This window comes from Jaminaea rosea, assembly GCF_003144245.1.
Source record: "Jaminaea rosea strain MCA 5214 unplaced genomic scaffold BDZ90scaffold_13, whole genome shotgun sequence".
Classification (NCBI taxonomy): domain Eukaryota; kingdom Fungi; phylum Basidiomycota; class Exobasidiomycetes; order Microstromatales; genus Jaminaea; species Jaminaea rosea.
In genome coordinates this window covers 539556-554075 of record NW_020289987.1, presented here as the reverse complement: position 1 = coordinate 554075, position 14520 = coordinate 539556, and the positions used below count along the sequence as shown (strand labels likewise).

The window sequence follows — 14520 nt, the reverse complement described above, 5'->3', positions numbered from 1 at the left end:
AGCCCAGAAATAGATGAGCTATGGTGCACCAGACCAGGGGACGCACACAACAACCAACACAGACAGGCTTCCCAGCCCAGAAATAGATGAGCCTTCCTGCTGTTGCGCGTTGAGCGTCGAGCGGAGGTTGAGCTGCCCGTGGTCGGAGCGGATGGCCCAGCTGAGCCTGCTGCTTTCGCTGCCCTACGTTGCTGCTGGAGCAGGGTGAGCGGCGTGGCTTGGGCACGGCGAGGCGGGCGCGTGGAGCGCTTCGGTCGAGAAGAGGCAGCAGTCGTCGTCGGAGCGGTGCGTTTGGGCCTTGAAGCTGCTGGCTTCGAGGCCGTCGTCTTCGCTCGCTTGTTGTTTGGCTGCCCCGCAGGTGTCGCTGTCGCTGTCGCCTTCGCATTCGCCGATGCGTTCGCCGTCGCTGATGCTGACACCGTTGCTCGCGTCCCGCTCCTTGCCTCGTCCATCTCCTCGTCTGAGTCTTCGATGACTATTGGCTCATCTTGAGGAGGAATCTGAGGCGTCTTTTGCTGGAGAGACTTCGACTGTGCGATTGCTGCCTGCGCATTTGTTGCGGCTGGCGGCGTCGTCCTTGACGAAGTTCCAGAAGATGATGATGATGCTGACCCGAGAGGAAGAGAAGATCCGCCGCTTTTTGATGCTCGGGCCGCTGGGGGCCGCATCAGCGTGGCGGAAGAGCCAGCAGGGGTGACGGGACGAGCCGCCCGGGAGGTAAACGTAGTGGCGGCAGCGGCAATCTCAGGGGCAAATGCCGCCTGGACGTGAGCCGCATTCTCGCGCGCCACCCGTAGCTTCTCCGCTTCACTCACTCGCGCCGAAAAAGGAAGAGAGTTGATATTTAGGGAGCGAGCGAGGGCTGAGGGCGTGGGCGTGGGTGCAGTAGAAGCTGCCTTCGCCGCCGAGCCAGATGAAGAAGACGAAGAAGAGGAGGCTGCCGCAGGGAGCTGCGTCGTGCCGCTTGCTGGACCCGCTGTTGTAGCGTTGTCAGCCGGGCTCGCTGCTTGCTCAGCAGGCAGGGGAATGATGGTCACCGCGGCCAGATAAGTCTGCACAGTGGCAGTCTCTACTTCGCCGGTGGGACGGGGGAAAGAGACCTCAAAGCTACCGTGGCTGCACCACGAGTGCTCGAGGTCGTCGTCGTCGACGAGCGAGCCGGTCACGTCGCTCAGTCCGGCGCGGGTTGCGCACGGGCTGGGCTTGACGGTGCCCTTACGCCAGCGACGAACGGGAAGGCGGAGATTGAGCCCTGTTGCGGGCGGGTCGATGTTTGCCGGGATCTGTACGCAGTAGAGTGTGCCGCCTATCTCGTCATGGCAGCATCGTGCTGGCATGGTCGAGGGCGGCTTTGACGAGTTACTTTTTGTTTCTTGCTTGGTATCTCGTCTTGTTGTTGGTGGTGAGGAGGGAAGGGAGTACATGGCTGTATGCGAGCCTCAGCCACTGGCTTGACCATTCCTCCAGTTGCTAGTCCCTGGGCACAAGCTGCTGACATCGAAGTGAGCGCGTTGAATGATCCCTGGTGATCACTGGACAAGAAGACGAGAGCCTCCCCGCGACGCAGCTCTCCAGCAACCTCACGCTCAGCGCGGATTACCTCCCTCTTCTTCACCCTCCTCAGCTTGTCCACCTCCTTCTTCCTTGCCCTCCTCTGCGCATCCTTCGCCAGGATCGCAGCAATGCGCTCGTCCGAGCCGAGCGAGGAGGGACCAGCGGGCGTTGCCTCTTGCTGGGCGGAGGGAGGACGAGCAGCCGGGGCCGACGAAGTTGCTGGCGGCGCAGCCGCGCGGGGAAGAGAAGGCCCTGCCCGAGGAGCTTGAGGGGCGGCAGGGGGCGGTCGAGCCGCAGCTGGGCGAGTTGGCTGCGCGGAGGGGAGCGCTGGAGGAGCGCGAGCAGGGCGAGAGCAAGGCGGGTCCTGAGGAGGAGGAGGACCGAGGCGGGCAGCGAGGCTGAGAGGGCGCTGCGCTGCGTCGCAGGGCCCGTGGGAGGTCGGGGGGCGGCAGCGGGGACAGGCTGGCTCAGTGGGCACTCAACTCCCCAGCTGAAGAGGAAGGCCGCCTGTGCCCCCACCAGGTCAGCCTCTGCCGCCCTCGCCCTGTCCCGAGCCTGGTCCAGAGAGATGGCCAGGCCTTGGATGCGCAGCGCGTCCTGCTCCCATGGTGCTTGCGGGCGTTGAGCATGAGGAGGCAGTCGGGCAGGCCCAAGAGAAGTAGCAGCGGGCGCAGGGCCGCGCACAACCGAAGACCAGCCAGGAGCCCTGCCTGCGAGGGTGCGAGGCGGTGATGGGCTTGCTGGTGGGGGCTGGGCTGCACTGTGGGGCGGACGAGCGGGCGGACGGGCGGGCGGACGGGCGAGCGGGTGGCGCCGATGTCGCCGCTGCTTAATTGTGCCGGCGTTGAGGACGCGGAGGAGCTTGAGGGGATCCTCAGGGGGCCCAGCTCCCTCTCGGGGCTGCTGTCCTCTCTCTTTGCAGCGCCGGGGCGACGAGTCTTGGAAGTGACGGGCGTGAAGTCGTGAGTCCTCGCAGAGGTGATGCTTGACGTGCCTCGCGGCTAGCTGTGCGTGATCGCTTGCTTGCTGCTGTTGAATGGCAGGCTCGTTGTATCCATGCTCTTTCTTGGATGGGAGAGACTTATCCTGCGTGGCACACGAGCAAGCGAGGGGAGAGGGTTGAGATGAGTATATGCCATCACGTCCACTCGTAGCCGGCTGGACTCGCGACTCACCTGCGTCCTCTCCTTCTACCCGCGCAGCCGCCTCGGGTCGTCTCGCATGGTGCCACTAGACCTGACCGCTTCCTGGGCTTCACAACCTGTCGTGGAGAGGTGGCGGTGAGGATCAAGGTGGTGAGCTACTGAGCGCTGCGTCTCCCGTAGCGGGCTCCTCGTCTGTGCACTTACCTTCTTCGCTTCCTTCCTTCTACGTCCTGGCTGCCTCGCACCAGTCACCCTCGCCGCGTCCCGGGCTTGGTGTCCTACTGCGTAGAGAGTGGGTGCGTATGGATGTGAGTACATGCTACCACAAACCGTAGCAGAGTGCTCCGCCTCGAGACTTACGTTCTTCGCTTCCCTTCAGCCGGCTGGTGATGTGGAGGACGGCTTTGCCCTCACCGCATGTCGCTCGCGGGGGGCGGATGATATTGGCGTCGATGGTGATGGTGACGGTGGTGGTGGCGATGAGGATGATGGCGGGTAGGAGGGTGTAGGTGGTGTTGGGGACAGGGGGGGCCGCCCCGCTACCGCGGGCTGCACGTTGACTTCTTGTCGTGCGTCTCGATGCGATGTTGGTGGTGGTGTCTGCTGATGAGGGGGAAAGGGGGGATGAGGAGAGAGAAAGGGGGAGGGGGACGTCGGCGAGGTGGGTTTAAGTACCCTTCGAGGACGAGGAGTAGAGGCGGGGGAAGGGGACGAGGGGCGGGCGGAGAGGTTCGTCGTGATTAGGCGGGTAGACGAATCACCTCACACTGATTAGCCCGCACCAATCTCGAGCGACGACTCCGCACTTTTCAGCCCCATCCAGCACCCTTCCGCACCCACCACCACATCACATTCAGCCCAACCCATGTTGGCTCCGCACTTTGCTGCCGCGAGCGTCGACTCGACGAGCAGACGACGAACGTGAGCGGCTCGCTCGCTGGCTGTGAGGCAGCGACGAGACTCCGCACTTTTCAGCCCTGCCCAACATCCCTCCGCATCCACCATCAAATCACATTCAGCCCACCCCCTCTTGGTTCCGCACTTTGCTGCCGCGAGCGATGACTCGACGACCGGACAACGGACGACGGCGGCCGGCTCGGTCGCTGGCTGTGAGGCTTGGCAGCGTGCCGATGCGGAGGTGTGGCGTCGCTGCGGCGTCGAGTCGAGTCATGGAGCTGATTGGTCTGCGTGAATGGATACGAGTGTGATTGGGGTGATGGGATGATGATGATTGGACACGAGAGTCGAGCATCGAGAGTGGTCCTCCAGATCGCCAGGCACGCACGGACGGACAGATGGGCCGGCGTGCAGCGGAAGGGCGGAGCAGGCGGAGCAAAGCCTCAGCGGGCGTCGCAGGATGCAGGGTCTGCTTGTGCTCTGCTCTGTTTACCTCAGCTGCATCCCCTCGCCCCGACGCAGGCAGGCAGGCAGGCAGGCAGGCAGGCAGGCAAGCTGAGGCGGACTAGCGTAGCGTAACGTGGGCCCCTCCGTCGACCTTAGCCTCTCCCGCGTTCCTGAGCAACACCAACGTCGCCTCTGCCTTCACTCAACTTGAGAGATCTTGCGGCCAACCGACAACATGTCGCCCGCAGTCGCCTCTTCTTCTTCTTCTTCTTCGCGGAAGCCGCCTCTCCGCGTAGCCATCATCGGGGGTGGTCCCTCCGGACTCGTGACGGCCAAGACTCTCCTGGACGGGGCGAGTAGGTGGCGAGAGGAAGGCTTCGAGGTGGAAGTGAGCCTCTTTGAGCAGGAGAAGGAGGTAGGCGGGACTTTTCGTGCGTATGTGCGGCGCGCAGATGGAAGACGTGAGAGCTGACCAGAGAGCCCCCCCCTCCCCTTTGCGGCGCACCAGGGTACCGCAGCTATGCGCACGCCTCCCTCGTCTCATCCAAACAGCTCACGAGCTTTTCGGACTTTCGCATGCCATTTGCGCACAATGACCACCTGACTTTACCAGAGTACTGCGACTACCTCTCGGCGTACGCGCAGCATTTTCGCCTCCCGGAACGATGTAAACGTTGGGCGCTTGGTACGCGGGTGGTGCAGGTGCGCAGGGCGAGGGAGGAGGAGGATGGGAATCACGTTGTGACCTGGCAGGGCGGCGAGGTGGAGAGCGCACATTTCGATGCTTTGGCGCTCTGCACGGGTCTGCACGTCGAGCCTAGCGTGCCGGAGATTCCTGGGCTCCCCCACGTCAGTACGGCGGGCGCGAAGGGGAGCAAGCGGGGTGAGAAGGAGCAGGAGTACACGCCACCGAACCTCACGCCGGATCAAGCACGTATCACGACCCTGCACAGCGCCACGTTCAAGGATCCGGCCATCTTCACGGGCAAGCGCGTGCTCATCATGGGGACAGGGGAGACGGGAATGGACCTCGTACGTACGACCACGCTGCCTCGCACCATCCCAAACGCTGACCCTCCCCCCGCGCGCCCGCACAGTCCTACCTAGCAGTCAAAGCTCGCGCCTCCTCAATCGTCCTCTGCACTCGCGGCGGGTTCCTCTCCTTCCCCGCGGTCCTCTCCGACTTCACCGTCCTCGGCCAACGCTTCGAGGGAAAGCTACCCATCGACGGTCTCATCTCCAACCTCTGCGAGACGGCCTACGTCCACCCCTGGATCGGGGCTTCACGCCTACGCTGGTTCGTGAGCGATTTCGGGCTGCGCAACGTAGTCCTCCCAGCCTTGACGGGTACGAAAGCTGGTTGTTCCCAGTGGGTCGGGGAGCTCCCGCCGGAGAAGCAGGGGAGGGCGTACGTGTTTCTCAACAAGAGCGCAAAGGCTATGCCGTACATCAATCGGCCTTACAAGAAGAGATCCAGGTGGGCAGAGCGATTCGCCGAGTATCTCAACCCGCCCGACTACACAGAGGAGGAAGTCGGGATCGATCTTGCCCCCTTTCCCTCGCATGTCACGCCAGAGGGGGAGGTGGTGTTCACGCGCAACGGCAGGAAGGAAGATCTGCGCATGCGCGAGAAGCTCCGCGAAGAGCCCTTCAAGCCAGACGTGGCCGTCTATGCTACCGGGTACTCTCAGTCATTTCCCTTTCTTACCGACGACTATCCACTGCCCCGCGAGGCCGACGTGCGAGGCGTGTGGAAGCGGGACGATCCGAGCGTAGCCTTCATCGGTTTCACCCGACCGGGCGTGGGGGCCATCCCTCCTCAAGCGGAGATGTGCGCTCAGCTCTGGTCGCTGGTCCTCGCTGGGAAGCTGAGCCCGCCGAGGGGGAAAGGGCATTACAATCTCCTCCAACCGGCCGAGGCCCGCATTACGTACGGGGTGGACTATTCGGCTTACGTCTCTCAGTTGGCGAGGGATATGCACAGCGATCCGGGACTGTGGGAGCTGTGGCGCGATTATGGAGTCAAGACGATGCTGTGCTACGCGTTGGGGGCCGCTTTCACGGTCTTCTATCGATTGGAGGGGCCGTGGAAGGACGCGCGAGTCAAGGAGACGGTGGAGCGCGAGCTGTGGGATACGATTGTGAGGCGTGGAGTGGGTGGAAACTTGATGATGGGCGTGATCCCGATGGTGAGTGCGCGCGCAGAGGGTGCGACAGCGACCACCTACTGACATCGCGTTCGCCCCGCGCGCACGCAGATCTTCTACGGCTGGCTCAACGCCCTCGCCTGGCTTCTCGAGCAGGTCCTCCACCTCGCCCTCCTCCCTGCCCGCGTGCTCGGCGTGGTAGAGAAGGAGAGCGCCCCTCCTGCCGCCCTCGTAGACGTGCGCAAGCGTCGTTGATCACCGCAGGCGCGCGCGGCGGTTTGTGTTGAACATTAGCTCTCATTCGATGTCTATATATCAAGTCGTGTCCCACGGGTGGTGTTGAAAACCCTCTACGTCGCGCAACCCTCTACGCCTGCCTCATCGCGCGCGCTCGCTCACATCACCTTCTGCTTGGGGAAAGCGAGCACAGGCCCATTCTGGCCAATGCACATGGCGCCCAACTTCTGCCCCACGCTAATGGCCTCTTCGATGCTCTTGCCAGCCACGCTCGCGCCCAGCACACCACCAGCAAAAGCGTCCCCAGCGCCGTTGGTGTCGACGATGTCCTCGACCTTTTGCACGGGGAACGTCTTCGTCTCCTTACCGCCCTCCTGCGCAAGAATCGTAGGCTCGGCGCCGTGCGTGATAATGACGGTGCGCTTTGCGGCGCTCTTGTTGGGCGAGTCGGCAATGTGCTGCGCAATGGCGGCAAGGTCCTTTGTGTTGGGGAGCTTGTGCGCTTCGGCATAGGCTTCGGCTTCGGTCTCGTTGCCAAAGACGAGGGACGAGTAGGGGAGGATCTCGTCGAGTTGGGCGCTGAAGAATTGCGCGATGAAGGGGGCCGAGATGTTGATGGAGAAGATCTGTGTGCGCCGTGAGGGCAGCGTAAGGGTCAGCTCAGTGATCACGACCACGCTGTCTTTTTAGTGCCTGTGCGCACCTGCTTGTTCTCCGCGGCGTGCTTGGCGAGGATCATGGCCGACTCGAGGCCGTGCGTGAGGAAGTAACCCTCCATGTAGGCGTACTTTGCCCCCTTGATGAGCTGCTGAGCCTCGGCCGTCTCGAGGTGGTCCTTTGTGAACTTCTCGGCCGCACCCAAGTTGGTGCAGAGCGACCTGTGGTGTCCCGTAATGACGACGGCGCACGAGCCCGTAGGAGTGCCCTTGATGACCTGGTAGACGCTCTTGAGACCCTCACGCTCGTTGGCGCTGCGCTGTTGCTGAGCGAGGTCGTCCTCACCGACGGCACCAAAGTAGGCCGTCGAGTTGGCAGGGAGGACGTACTGTGCGCAGCGGGCGGCGTTCTGCGAGGCACCGCCGGCAATGTAGGTCACCTGGTGGTTCTCGGCAACGTCCTTGTAGATGGGCATGTGCTCGGGGCCGGCGAGGATGGCGTCGTTGGCCTTGAGGTTGTACTGCGAGGGGTCAGGGAGAGAGGCGCGAGGCGTCAGTGGGTGTGTTGGCGTGACGTCTGTTCACGCGGCGCCTCACCTTCTTGAGAAGCTCCTCACCGCCGTCGCGGGCCTGCATGTCGAGGCTGTGAGAGCGGGTGCGAGGACGTGGTGTGGGTCAGCAGCCAGATCCTGCTCCTGCTCACTCGCGGTGCTCACAGAGGGTTGCCAATGGCGATGAGCTCGTACTGTCCAGTCATGGTTGCGAATTAGTCGTTGTTGGTGATGGTGAAGAAGCAACCGTTGCTGTCAGTCCCGCGCCGAGTGTTGCGTCCCACGCCCAACCAACCAACTTCTTCTCGCCGGCCCCTCGCCGAGCCCGGCCAGACACACGCCCGCCCCGCCCTGAGACCACGTGGGAGCTTGCGTGCGTGTCAGACCTCCACTCCGCGCCGCCCCGTCGACGATGGCTTCTCCGTCTGGTACGAAGGGCGGCGGATGATGAACAAGCAAGCAGGCATCGGCAAGGTAAGCGATGGCGAGTATGATTGCAATGGTACGGTCGAGCAGATGAGGCTGCGCACGCTCGCAGAGAAGGCGACGGCGCACGCTCGTAGAGGGAATGACGGGGGTCGCCAAGCGTTGAGTAGTGCCCGGCGATACGTCATGCTCATCCGCGACGGTAATCTTACAATCTTACAATCTTACCATGTCCATGGAGAGCTCACTATCTGCCTAGCAGCGTTCGCTCTTGGTGCCCTCATCGTGTGCTCTCTCTTCGCGCTCCGCCGTCCCGCGTCTCTGGTCCGCGAAAACCACGGTCGTAGCAGCGGGCACACAGAGTGGAGGAGGCGGCAGAGCGACGGTCCGGCGTCTGCTGTCGTGCGACATTTTGTGCCCGCCCTCAAGTCGTGAGCGAAGCCTACAAAAAGGCGAATCACCCCCGATCCCAGCCTCTCTCACACCCACGCACACTCTCACACACGCACACACACACGCGCACACACACGCGCACACACACGCACACACACTCAACTACATCACCATGTCTTCCAGCATCCCCAAAGAACACCGCGCCGCCGTCGTAGAGAAGAAGGGCGCCCCCCTCACCGTCAAGACTGTCCCCACGCCCACGCCCAAGGACCACCAAGTCCTCATCAAGGTCTCCGCCTCGGGCGTATGCTTCTCGGACCACTTTGCCGTCGAGGGGGTAATGGGCACCCCCTTCCCCTACACTCCCGGTCACGAAGTCGTCGGTCACCTCGTCTCTAAAGGCTCCGGCGTATCTGACGAATACAAGGAGGGCTCCCTCGTCGGACTCGGCTGGAACGGCGGTTACTGCCACCAATGCGAGGCCTGCCGTAAAGGCGAGTTCTACTCGTGCCACTCCTTCCAAGTCACGGGAGTTACGGCTCACACGGGCGGCGGCCACCAGGAGTATGTGCTGGCCCACTGGACGGCCGTCGTCAAACTGCCAGAGAACACCGGCATCTCCCTCCCCGAGATGGCCCCTCTCCTCTGCGCGGGTTTGACCGTCAACGACGCTCTCCGCCACGGCAAGGCCAAGGCGGGCGACGTGGTCCTCATCCAGGGCATCGGTGGTCTTGGCCACCTTGCATTGCAGTTCGCGCGCAAGGCAGGTTTCCACGTCGTAGCCGTGAGCGGCAGTGAGAGCAAGCGCGACCTCGCCCTTCAGCTGGGCGCGCACGACTACTTCGCGGCCAAGGACGCTTCAAAGATTAAGGAGAAATACGGCGGTGCCAAGCTGGCAGTCGCTACTGCCCCTTCTGCGGCGAGCATTGGACCCTTGCTCCCCCTCCTTGCGCGCAACGGTGATCTAGTCATCGTGGGAGTGCCTACGGACGGCAAGAACTTCGAGTTCGACCCATTGGCCATGGTGACTCAGCGCCTCAATGTGCGCGGCCTTACGTGCGGATGCAGTATCAACAACGAGGAGCTCGTCAACTTTGCTGCTCTGGGAGACAACAAGGTCAAGGCTATGGTGCAGACGTATAAGCTGGATGACGCCAACAAGGCGTACGAGGAGGTCATCAAGGGCAACCCGAAGTTCAGGAACGTCATCGTGTTCGAGTAGGCGGGCAGCGGGGGCGTGAAGCGATTCTTGCCACAATGTAATGCTGCGTGATACAATTAGCTCTTGCGCGATATCGTGTCGTGTCTACACCTCCCTCCCACCCTACACGGCAGGCGTCGCGGCTGCGTCGCCCTGCCCCTCACCGCCCGCATCGATCCACCTGACAATGCGGCGCCAGCATTCCCCCCTCTCCGGCTCATGCCAGGGGAAAAGCAGCAAATCGTGCACCCCATCCCTCACCTCGTCGAGGTACACCGTACGCTTCTGCGGCGCTCCGCCCGCTCCTGCCGCTGCCCCAAAGTAGTCGTCAGTCCCCGCGCCCGCATCGTCATCGCCTTCGCGCTCGTGATCGGCGTCGGCATCGTGATCTCCGTCCCCTGCAAAACGGAACGCACCGATGGACCCGGGTGTGGGCAGGTTGGAGCGACTCTGCATCCGCATGAAGGCGCCCCCGCTCGAAAGGGGCACCATGGGTGGGCGGAGGAGGGAAGAACCTGCCTTGGGCTTGCCGTTGGGCGTGGGCATGGGGACGGAGAGGGCCGTCATTGTCGGGACCTTGGATACGGCGGGCGCCGTGTGTGGCTGCTGATTAGCTCCCTCCTCTCGCTCCTCGCGCTCCTCGCGCTCCTCCTTGCCCGCCTCGACCGGCGCAGACGAGCCATGCTTGGCCCCCGGCGTCGTAGGCGCCTCTCCCGGCTGTGCAGCCACATCTCTTTCCCCCTCCTCCGCGGGATCAGGAAGGGCCACGACCGTATTGATGTGCCCGGACTCGTCGCGCTGCGGTAGGGCGACTTCTGCCTTCTTCCTCTGCTCCTCGCCTTCCCTCGCCCTTCCCTCTTCCTGCTCCGCGCCCGGCTCCGCGCCCGGCTCCGCGCCCGGCTCACCCGCATCGCGCTCCGCGCTCGGCCACAACGAAATCTCATGCTCCATCGGCCTCGGATAGCTCAACCGCGCCGCCAACTCGTACGGATCACTCCCCCTACTCAACGCATCCCCAACGTAGCGCGGTACCCTCCTCCTCGTGCCCGCAGCCATGCGATGCGCGAGTGTCAGGTGCTGATCGTAGCTGATCTCTCCCGACCCGCTAACAATGTACGTCTGCCCGGGAAAGCCCCTAAACCCCCAGTCCGGCCCATCTCCGCCTTGCGAAGGAGGGAGCTGGAGTGAGCAAGAGGAGAGGTACGGATTGCGATACGCTTCGCGCGCGGGGAGGGCGCCGAGGAATGCTTGGACGGCCGTGTTGCGGAAGGCGGTCGAGTTGGAGATGATGTCCACTTTGCGGTTCATAGCGGCGCTACTGAATGGATTTGGGCGATGTAGAGGGCCGGCATGAGAGCGAGAGATGTCCGCCCAAGGGGAGAGGAGTAGGCAGGCACCGGGAACCTCTTCGACTCGCTCGTCGCGTAGGTAGCGACACAGGGCTAGCGCGAGATTGCCCCCCGCCGAGTCGCCTGCGACGACTATGTTCCTCGGCTTGAAGCCACAGGTGCGCACCAGGTCGAGGTAGCCAGCGAGGGCGTCGAGGAGGGCAGCTGGGTACGAGCCTAGCCGCGGGCGATGTGGAACTGATAGCCTGTAGTCGAGGGAGAGGGAGCGCGTGCATCGATTCTCCGGCTTCGATCTCGCCTCACCGCTCCGATAGAGCTCGTCGAGGTAACGCAGCACCTCGGTATTCACCGCAGCAGTCACGTCCTTTTCGTGCGCCGTCCCAATCCAGTACGCCCCGCCGTGCAGGTGGTATACGACCTTCTCATCCACCCCTGCAGCGCGGCCTACACCCACCGTCGTTCGACCCGGCGGGGAAGCTTGGGAAAGACCCTCAGCTGGCCCGCCGGGCACGCAGCTTTCACCGGGTAAAGGCTCGCCGTACCAGAATCCGCAGGTTCGCACGCTTGAGATGCCCTGCTGCTCTGCTGCGCGTTTGAGCTCGCCGCGTACTTCGGCCTCTGGCGGCGGGGAGATCCAGACGAACTTGCAGCGCAGCGTCGAGGAGTGCGGGACGGCTTTGGAGAGATCGCGGCTGAGGTTGGTGTGTGTGCGAAAGGTCAGGCGCGTTCCGTGACGATAGAGGCGGACGAGGGTGGAGCGCTTCCAGCTGCGGGCGCGGGGCGAGACGTGAGCATGTCAGAGCAGATACGCGGGGTTGAATGCGTCGCGCGGACTCACGTCCACGATGGTCTTGCCCTCCATCTCGGCAGGATCGAAGCGATGGCAAAGTAAGGCAGAAAGATCAGACCGACTGAAAGCCCAAAGTAGACCTGGCGCAGCGCGGGCCGGGATTGAAGCTCGGTCAGCCCATCATCTCTACCACTCAATCTACACGCCGCCGCCGCCGCCGCCACTCCTCACCATGTAGAGCCACTTCCACGGCCTCCTAGCCCAAATCGGTTCCTCCTGCAGAAATTCGCTCTCCCTCCCACTCCCCTGCCCAGGGAAATGCACCGTAGGCAAGATAGACAACTTCTTGATGTCGGGGCGTAGCTCGTGCAGATCAATGAGGCGCGTAGGCTTCAGCCGGGCCAGACCGTGAGCGTGCGAATGCGAGCGAAGCGACTCCTCCTCGCCATCCTCTACTGCCTGCTCATCTACGAGACCCGTTCGCGATCGCGCCGTCGAGGAGCGAGAGGGGCGCGCAAACTCGCCGTCAGACCCTCGCGTTGATCTGCGGCTTGGCCGGCGGGAATGCGGCGTGTCCCGGCGATGTGGCCGATGCGAGGCGGTAGTGGACGTCAAACCCTCCTCCTCTGCACGCTGAGGTGGGGAAGGAAGGCTCGAGGGTCCCGCGACTACGACCGACTCGAGGCGTTCGAGGGGTAATCGCTCTTGAGGGGAGAAGGCGACGGAGAGGTGCTGCGAGCCGGTGGAGGGGGAGGTGGGGGAGCGAGGAGTGACTCTTTCTCCGTCGCGACCGGACGAGGACATGGTGGTGGTGGCGAGACGCGCGAGGCGGTGATGATCAAGGGGAATCGATGGAATGGGAATGAGAATGAGAAGGGGAAGGAGCGCCGAGCGGTAATGCAATTGCGGCCCGCCCTGCATCTCAGACGCACGACGACGCCATCCATCTCGATTCTCTCGAGGCGGACTGAGCGGCTTCGACTCAAACTCAGCTCGGGCGGCGGCACGCCCTTAACTCAAATAACCAGATGCCGCCGCTACGAGGGTTCAATCATTCGACGATGAGCGGCAGTCGCAACACGGGCGCCAGATATCACACATCGCATCGCCCGCTATCAAGGGTAGCTGGCGCCCACGCTCGCCTTCAATCCTCGATCGAAGAGAGCATCCCGTCCACACTGACTCGCATACACCGCTGTGGCATCATGCCCTACCCCTCCCATAACGCAGACTTTGTGCCTGAACGTCACCCCACCCACTGGGCTGACGCGCGACTTCAGATAGTCGTACCCAGTGTATCGGCTCACATCCTCTCGCGCACCCGCTCCAGCCAGAAGAACGCTGTACGCCCAAGCGGCATAGTTTCTCTCCCTTCGATTCACGCCCCCCTGCGAGCGAGGAGCGCACCCCTCATCCCCACCAGGGAAACGCGACTCCGTATCCCTATCTCCGATCAAAATCGTAACGTCCCTTCCCGCCCACCCTCTGAACGCAGCCTCCTCCCCGCCTCCGTCCCGCTCAGCAACGTAGCGCGGCATACCCCCGCCCTGCCTCGTCCACTGGAAGGGGTAGCGCCCTGCCCCAGGGCAGGCAGTTCGGTCGTACTCTCGAGGCCTCACGTCAGAAAAATACGTCGTCTCCGGAGCATTAGCTAGGATGTATCGCGTCCTATGCCCTGCCGACTCGGGTGAAAGGACAGACCAGCGTTGCACCATACTCGCCCCTGCGGAGTGGCCTGCCCAGACTATGGTGTGCAGCGCAGGGAAACGAGACCGGTCCGTAAGTGCTGCGAGGATTGCTTCGTACGTGCGGAAGCTGGAGCACGACGAGGCAAAAGGGGAGACAGAGTCGTACCCGCCTGCCCAGGTGACCTCGCCGTCTGCCCAGGCGAGGGTTTTGTCCGGCGAGTAGTAGCGCGACCGCGGAGCCGTCGCTACGTGGAAGGCGGGAGCGATCACGACTGCCTCTTGGTCGCCGACGACGTTGTGCACCGCGGCAAAGTCGACGTCGAAGTGCGCACCCGTACCATGCTGCGTTATGTATGCCGTTGTGGCGTGCGAGGTCTGGTTTGGGTGGGCCCACCCGGAGTTGACAAAGGCGGGGACCACGCCTGGGGATGAGCCGCACGGGCTTAGATGGATGAGAGAGGCGCCGCGAGGCAGAGAGACATGTCGTGCGCTCGCGACAGCCATCATGGCAGAGACGAGGAAGATGAGAGGTGGGAAGACGCTGAGGTGTCGCATAATGTGGCGTGGCGAGGCCAGGCGAGGCCAGGCGAGATGATGCGAGGAGATTGAGATGGTGATTAGATGGGAGGGATGAAATGAAGCCTTGCGCTCATACAGGACAGGAGAGATGCATCCGCAAGTCTCAAGGTCAGCTCGAAGTTTCTCAAGCCGAATGGCACAAAGCCGACAGCCGTGGCGGGCCGTACCGTACCGTACCGCACCCGCTTCCCTCTTCCGCAGCGGATCGCGCTCCTAGTCATTCCTCGCACGGTTAACTTCAAACATCGCACATCCCCGAGCCCGCCGTGTCATCAAGTCTTGATTGAGGAGGATCAGGACAGGGGGCTTGTTCATTCGTGCTCCTCGCGGTGATTGGCACGCCGCGAGGCGAGGCGAGGCGGGACGGGTGGGTGCAAGGCAGCGTCGAATTGCTGCGAGTCAGAGGGAAGGAGGCTGGGCGGCGGGAGCGCGTCTTCTCACGACGGGACCCACTCAAAGG

At 63.1% G+C, this 14520-nt stretch overlaps 6 protein-coding genes across 6 annotated transcripts; 2 read left to right on the top strand and 4 right to left on the bottom strand.

Annotated features, from left to right (window-relative positions):
- Positions 1–64: 64 nt before the first annotated feature.
- Positions 65–3566, bottom strand: BDZ90DRAFT_281288 (hypothetical protein; the record flags this gene model as incomplete). The annotated part of the gene is made up of 7 exons (XM_025509350.1): positions 65–1283; positions 1364–1864; positions 1936–2314; positions 2730–2815; positions 2904–2980; positions 3060–3302; positions 3482–3566. Coding segments are annotated over 7 exons (2589 nt in total), but the record flags the coding sequence as incomplete, so codon positions are not given.
- Positions 3567–4278: 712 nt separating this feature from the next.
- Positions 4279–6445, top strand: BDZ90DRAFT_222862 (FAD/NAD(P)-binding domain-containing protein; the record flags this gene model as incomplete). Its single annotated transcript, XM_025504544.1, has 4 exons — positions 4279–4474; positions 4552–5075; positions 5141–6232; positions 6302–6445. 4 exons carry the CDS (start codon positions 4279–4281, stop codon positions 6443–6445), a joined length of 1956 nt encoding a protein of 651 aa, XP_025360518.1.
- An 86-nt stretch (positions 6446–6531) lies between these two features.
- On the bottom strand, positions 6532–7927 carry BDZ90DRAFT_66162 (Ribokinase-like protein). Its single transcript, XM_025509758.1, has 4 exons — positions 7800–7927; positions 7681–7726; positions 7131–7592; positions 6532–7053 (listed from the first exon to the last, which is right to left on the bottom strand). Exons 1-4 carry the CDS (start codon positions 7838–7840, stop codon positions 6586–6588), a joined length of 1017 nt encoding a protein of 338 aa, XP_025360517.1. The 5' UTR covers positions 7841–7927; the 3' UTR covers positions 6532–6585.
- Positions 7928–8422: 495 nt separating this feature from the next.
- BDZ90DRAFT_233909 (zinc-type alcohol dehydrogenase) lies at positions 8423–9681 on the top strand. The gene has a single exon (XM_025506816.1). It carries the CDS (start codon positions 8626–8628, stop codon positions 9673–9675), a length of 1050 nt encoding a protein of 349 aa, XP_025360516.1. The 5' UTR covers positions 8423–8625; the 3' UTR covers positions 9676–9681.
- Positions 9682–9704: 23 nt separating this feature from the next.
- Positions 9705–12649, bottom strand: BDZ90DRAFT_233908 (alpha/beta-hydrolase). Its single transcript, XM_025506815.1, has 3 exons — positions 12025–12649; positions 11842–11933; positions 9705–11770 (listed from the first exon to the last, which is right to left on the bottom strand). Exons 1-3 carry the CDS (start codon positions 12595–12597, stop codon positions 9778–9780), a joined length of 2658 nt encoding a protein of 885 aa, XP_025360515.1. The 5' UTR covers positions 12598–12649; the 3' UTR covers positions 9705–9777.
- Positions 12650–12828: 179 nt separating this feature from the next.
- BDZ90DRAFT_65859 (hypothetical protein) lies at positions 12829–14507 on the bottom strand. Its single transcript, XM_025509757.1, has one exon. The coding sequence runs from the start codon at positions 14034–14036 to the stop codon at positions 12909–12911; it is 1128 nt and encodes a 375-aa protein (XP_025360514.1). The 5' UTR covers positions 14037–14507; the 3' UTR covers positions 12829–12908.
- Between the last annotated feature and the right edge of the window lie 13 nt (positions 14508–14520).

Bases quoted from the DNA above. Each gene is read 5' to 3' on its own strand.
- BDZ90DRAFT_65859 (XM_025509757.1), bottom strand. From the start codon at position 14,036: ATGCGACACCTCAGCGTCTTCCCACCTCTCATCTTCCTCGTCTCTGCC.
- BDZ90DRAFT_233909 (XM_025506816.1), top strand. From the start codon at position 8,626: ATGTCTTCCAGCATCCCCAAAGAACACCGCGCCGCCGTCGTAGAGAAG.
- BDZ90DRAFT_233908 (XM_025506815.1), bottom strand. From the start codon at position 12,597: ATGTCCTCGTCCGGTCGCGACGGAGAAAGAGTCACTCCTCGCTCCCCC. The intron at 11,934-12,024 runs GTGAGGAGTGGC...GCGCTGCGCCAG, and splicing joins CGTGGAAGTGGCTCTACATG to GTCTACTTTGGGCTTTCAGT. The intron at 11,771-11,841 runs GTGAGTCCGCGC...CCGCGCCCGCAG, and splicing joins AGGGCAAGACCATCGTGGAC to CTGGAAGCGCTCCACCCTCG.
- BDZ90DRAFT_66162 (XM_025509758.1), bottom strand. From the start codon at position 7,840: ATGACTGGACAGTACGAGCTCATCGCCATTGGCAACCCTCT. The intron at 7,593-7,680 runs GTGAGGCGCCGC...TACAACCTCAAG, and splicing joins GTGAGGAGCTTCTCAAGAAG to GCCAACGACGCCATCCTCGC. The intron at 7,054-7,130 runs GTGCGCACAGGC...CGGCGCACACAG, and splicing joins ACGCCGCGGAGAACAAGCAG to ATCTTCTCCATCAACATCTC.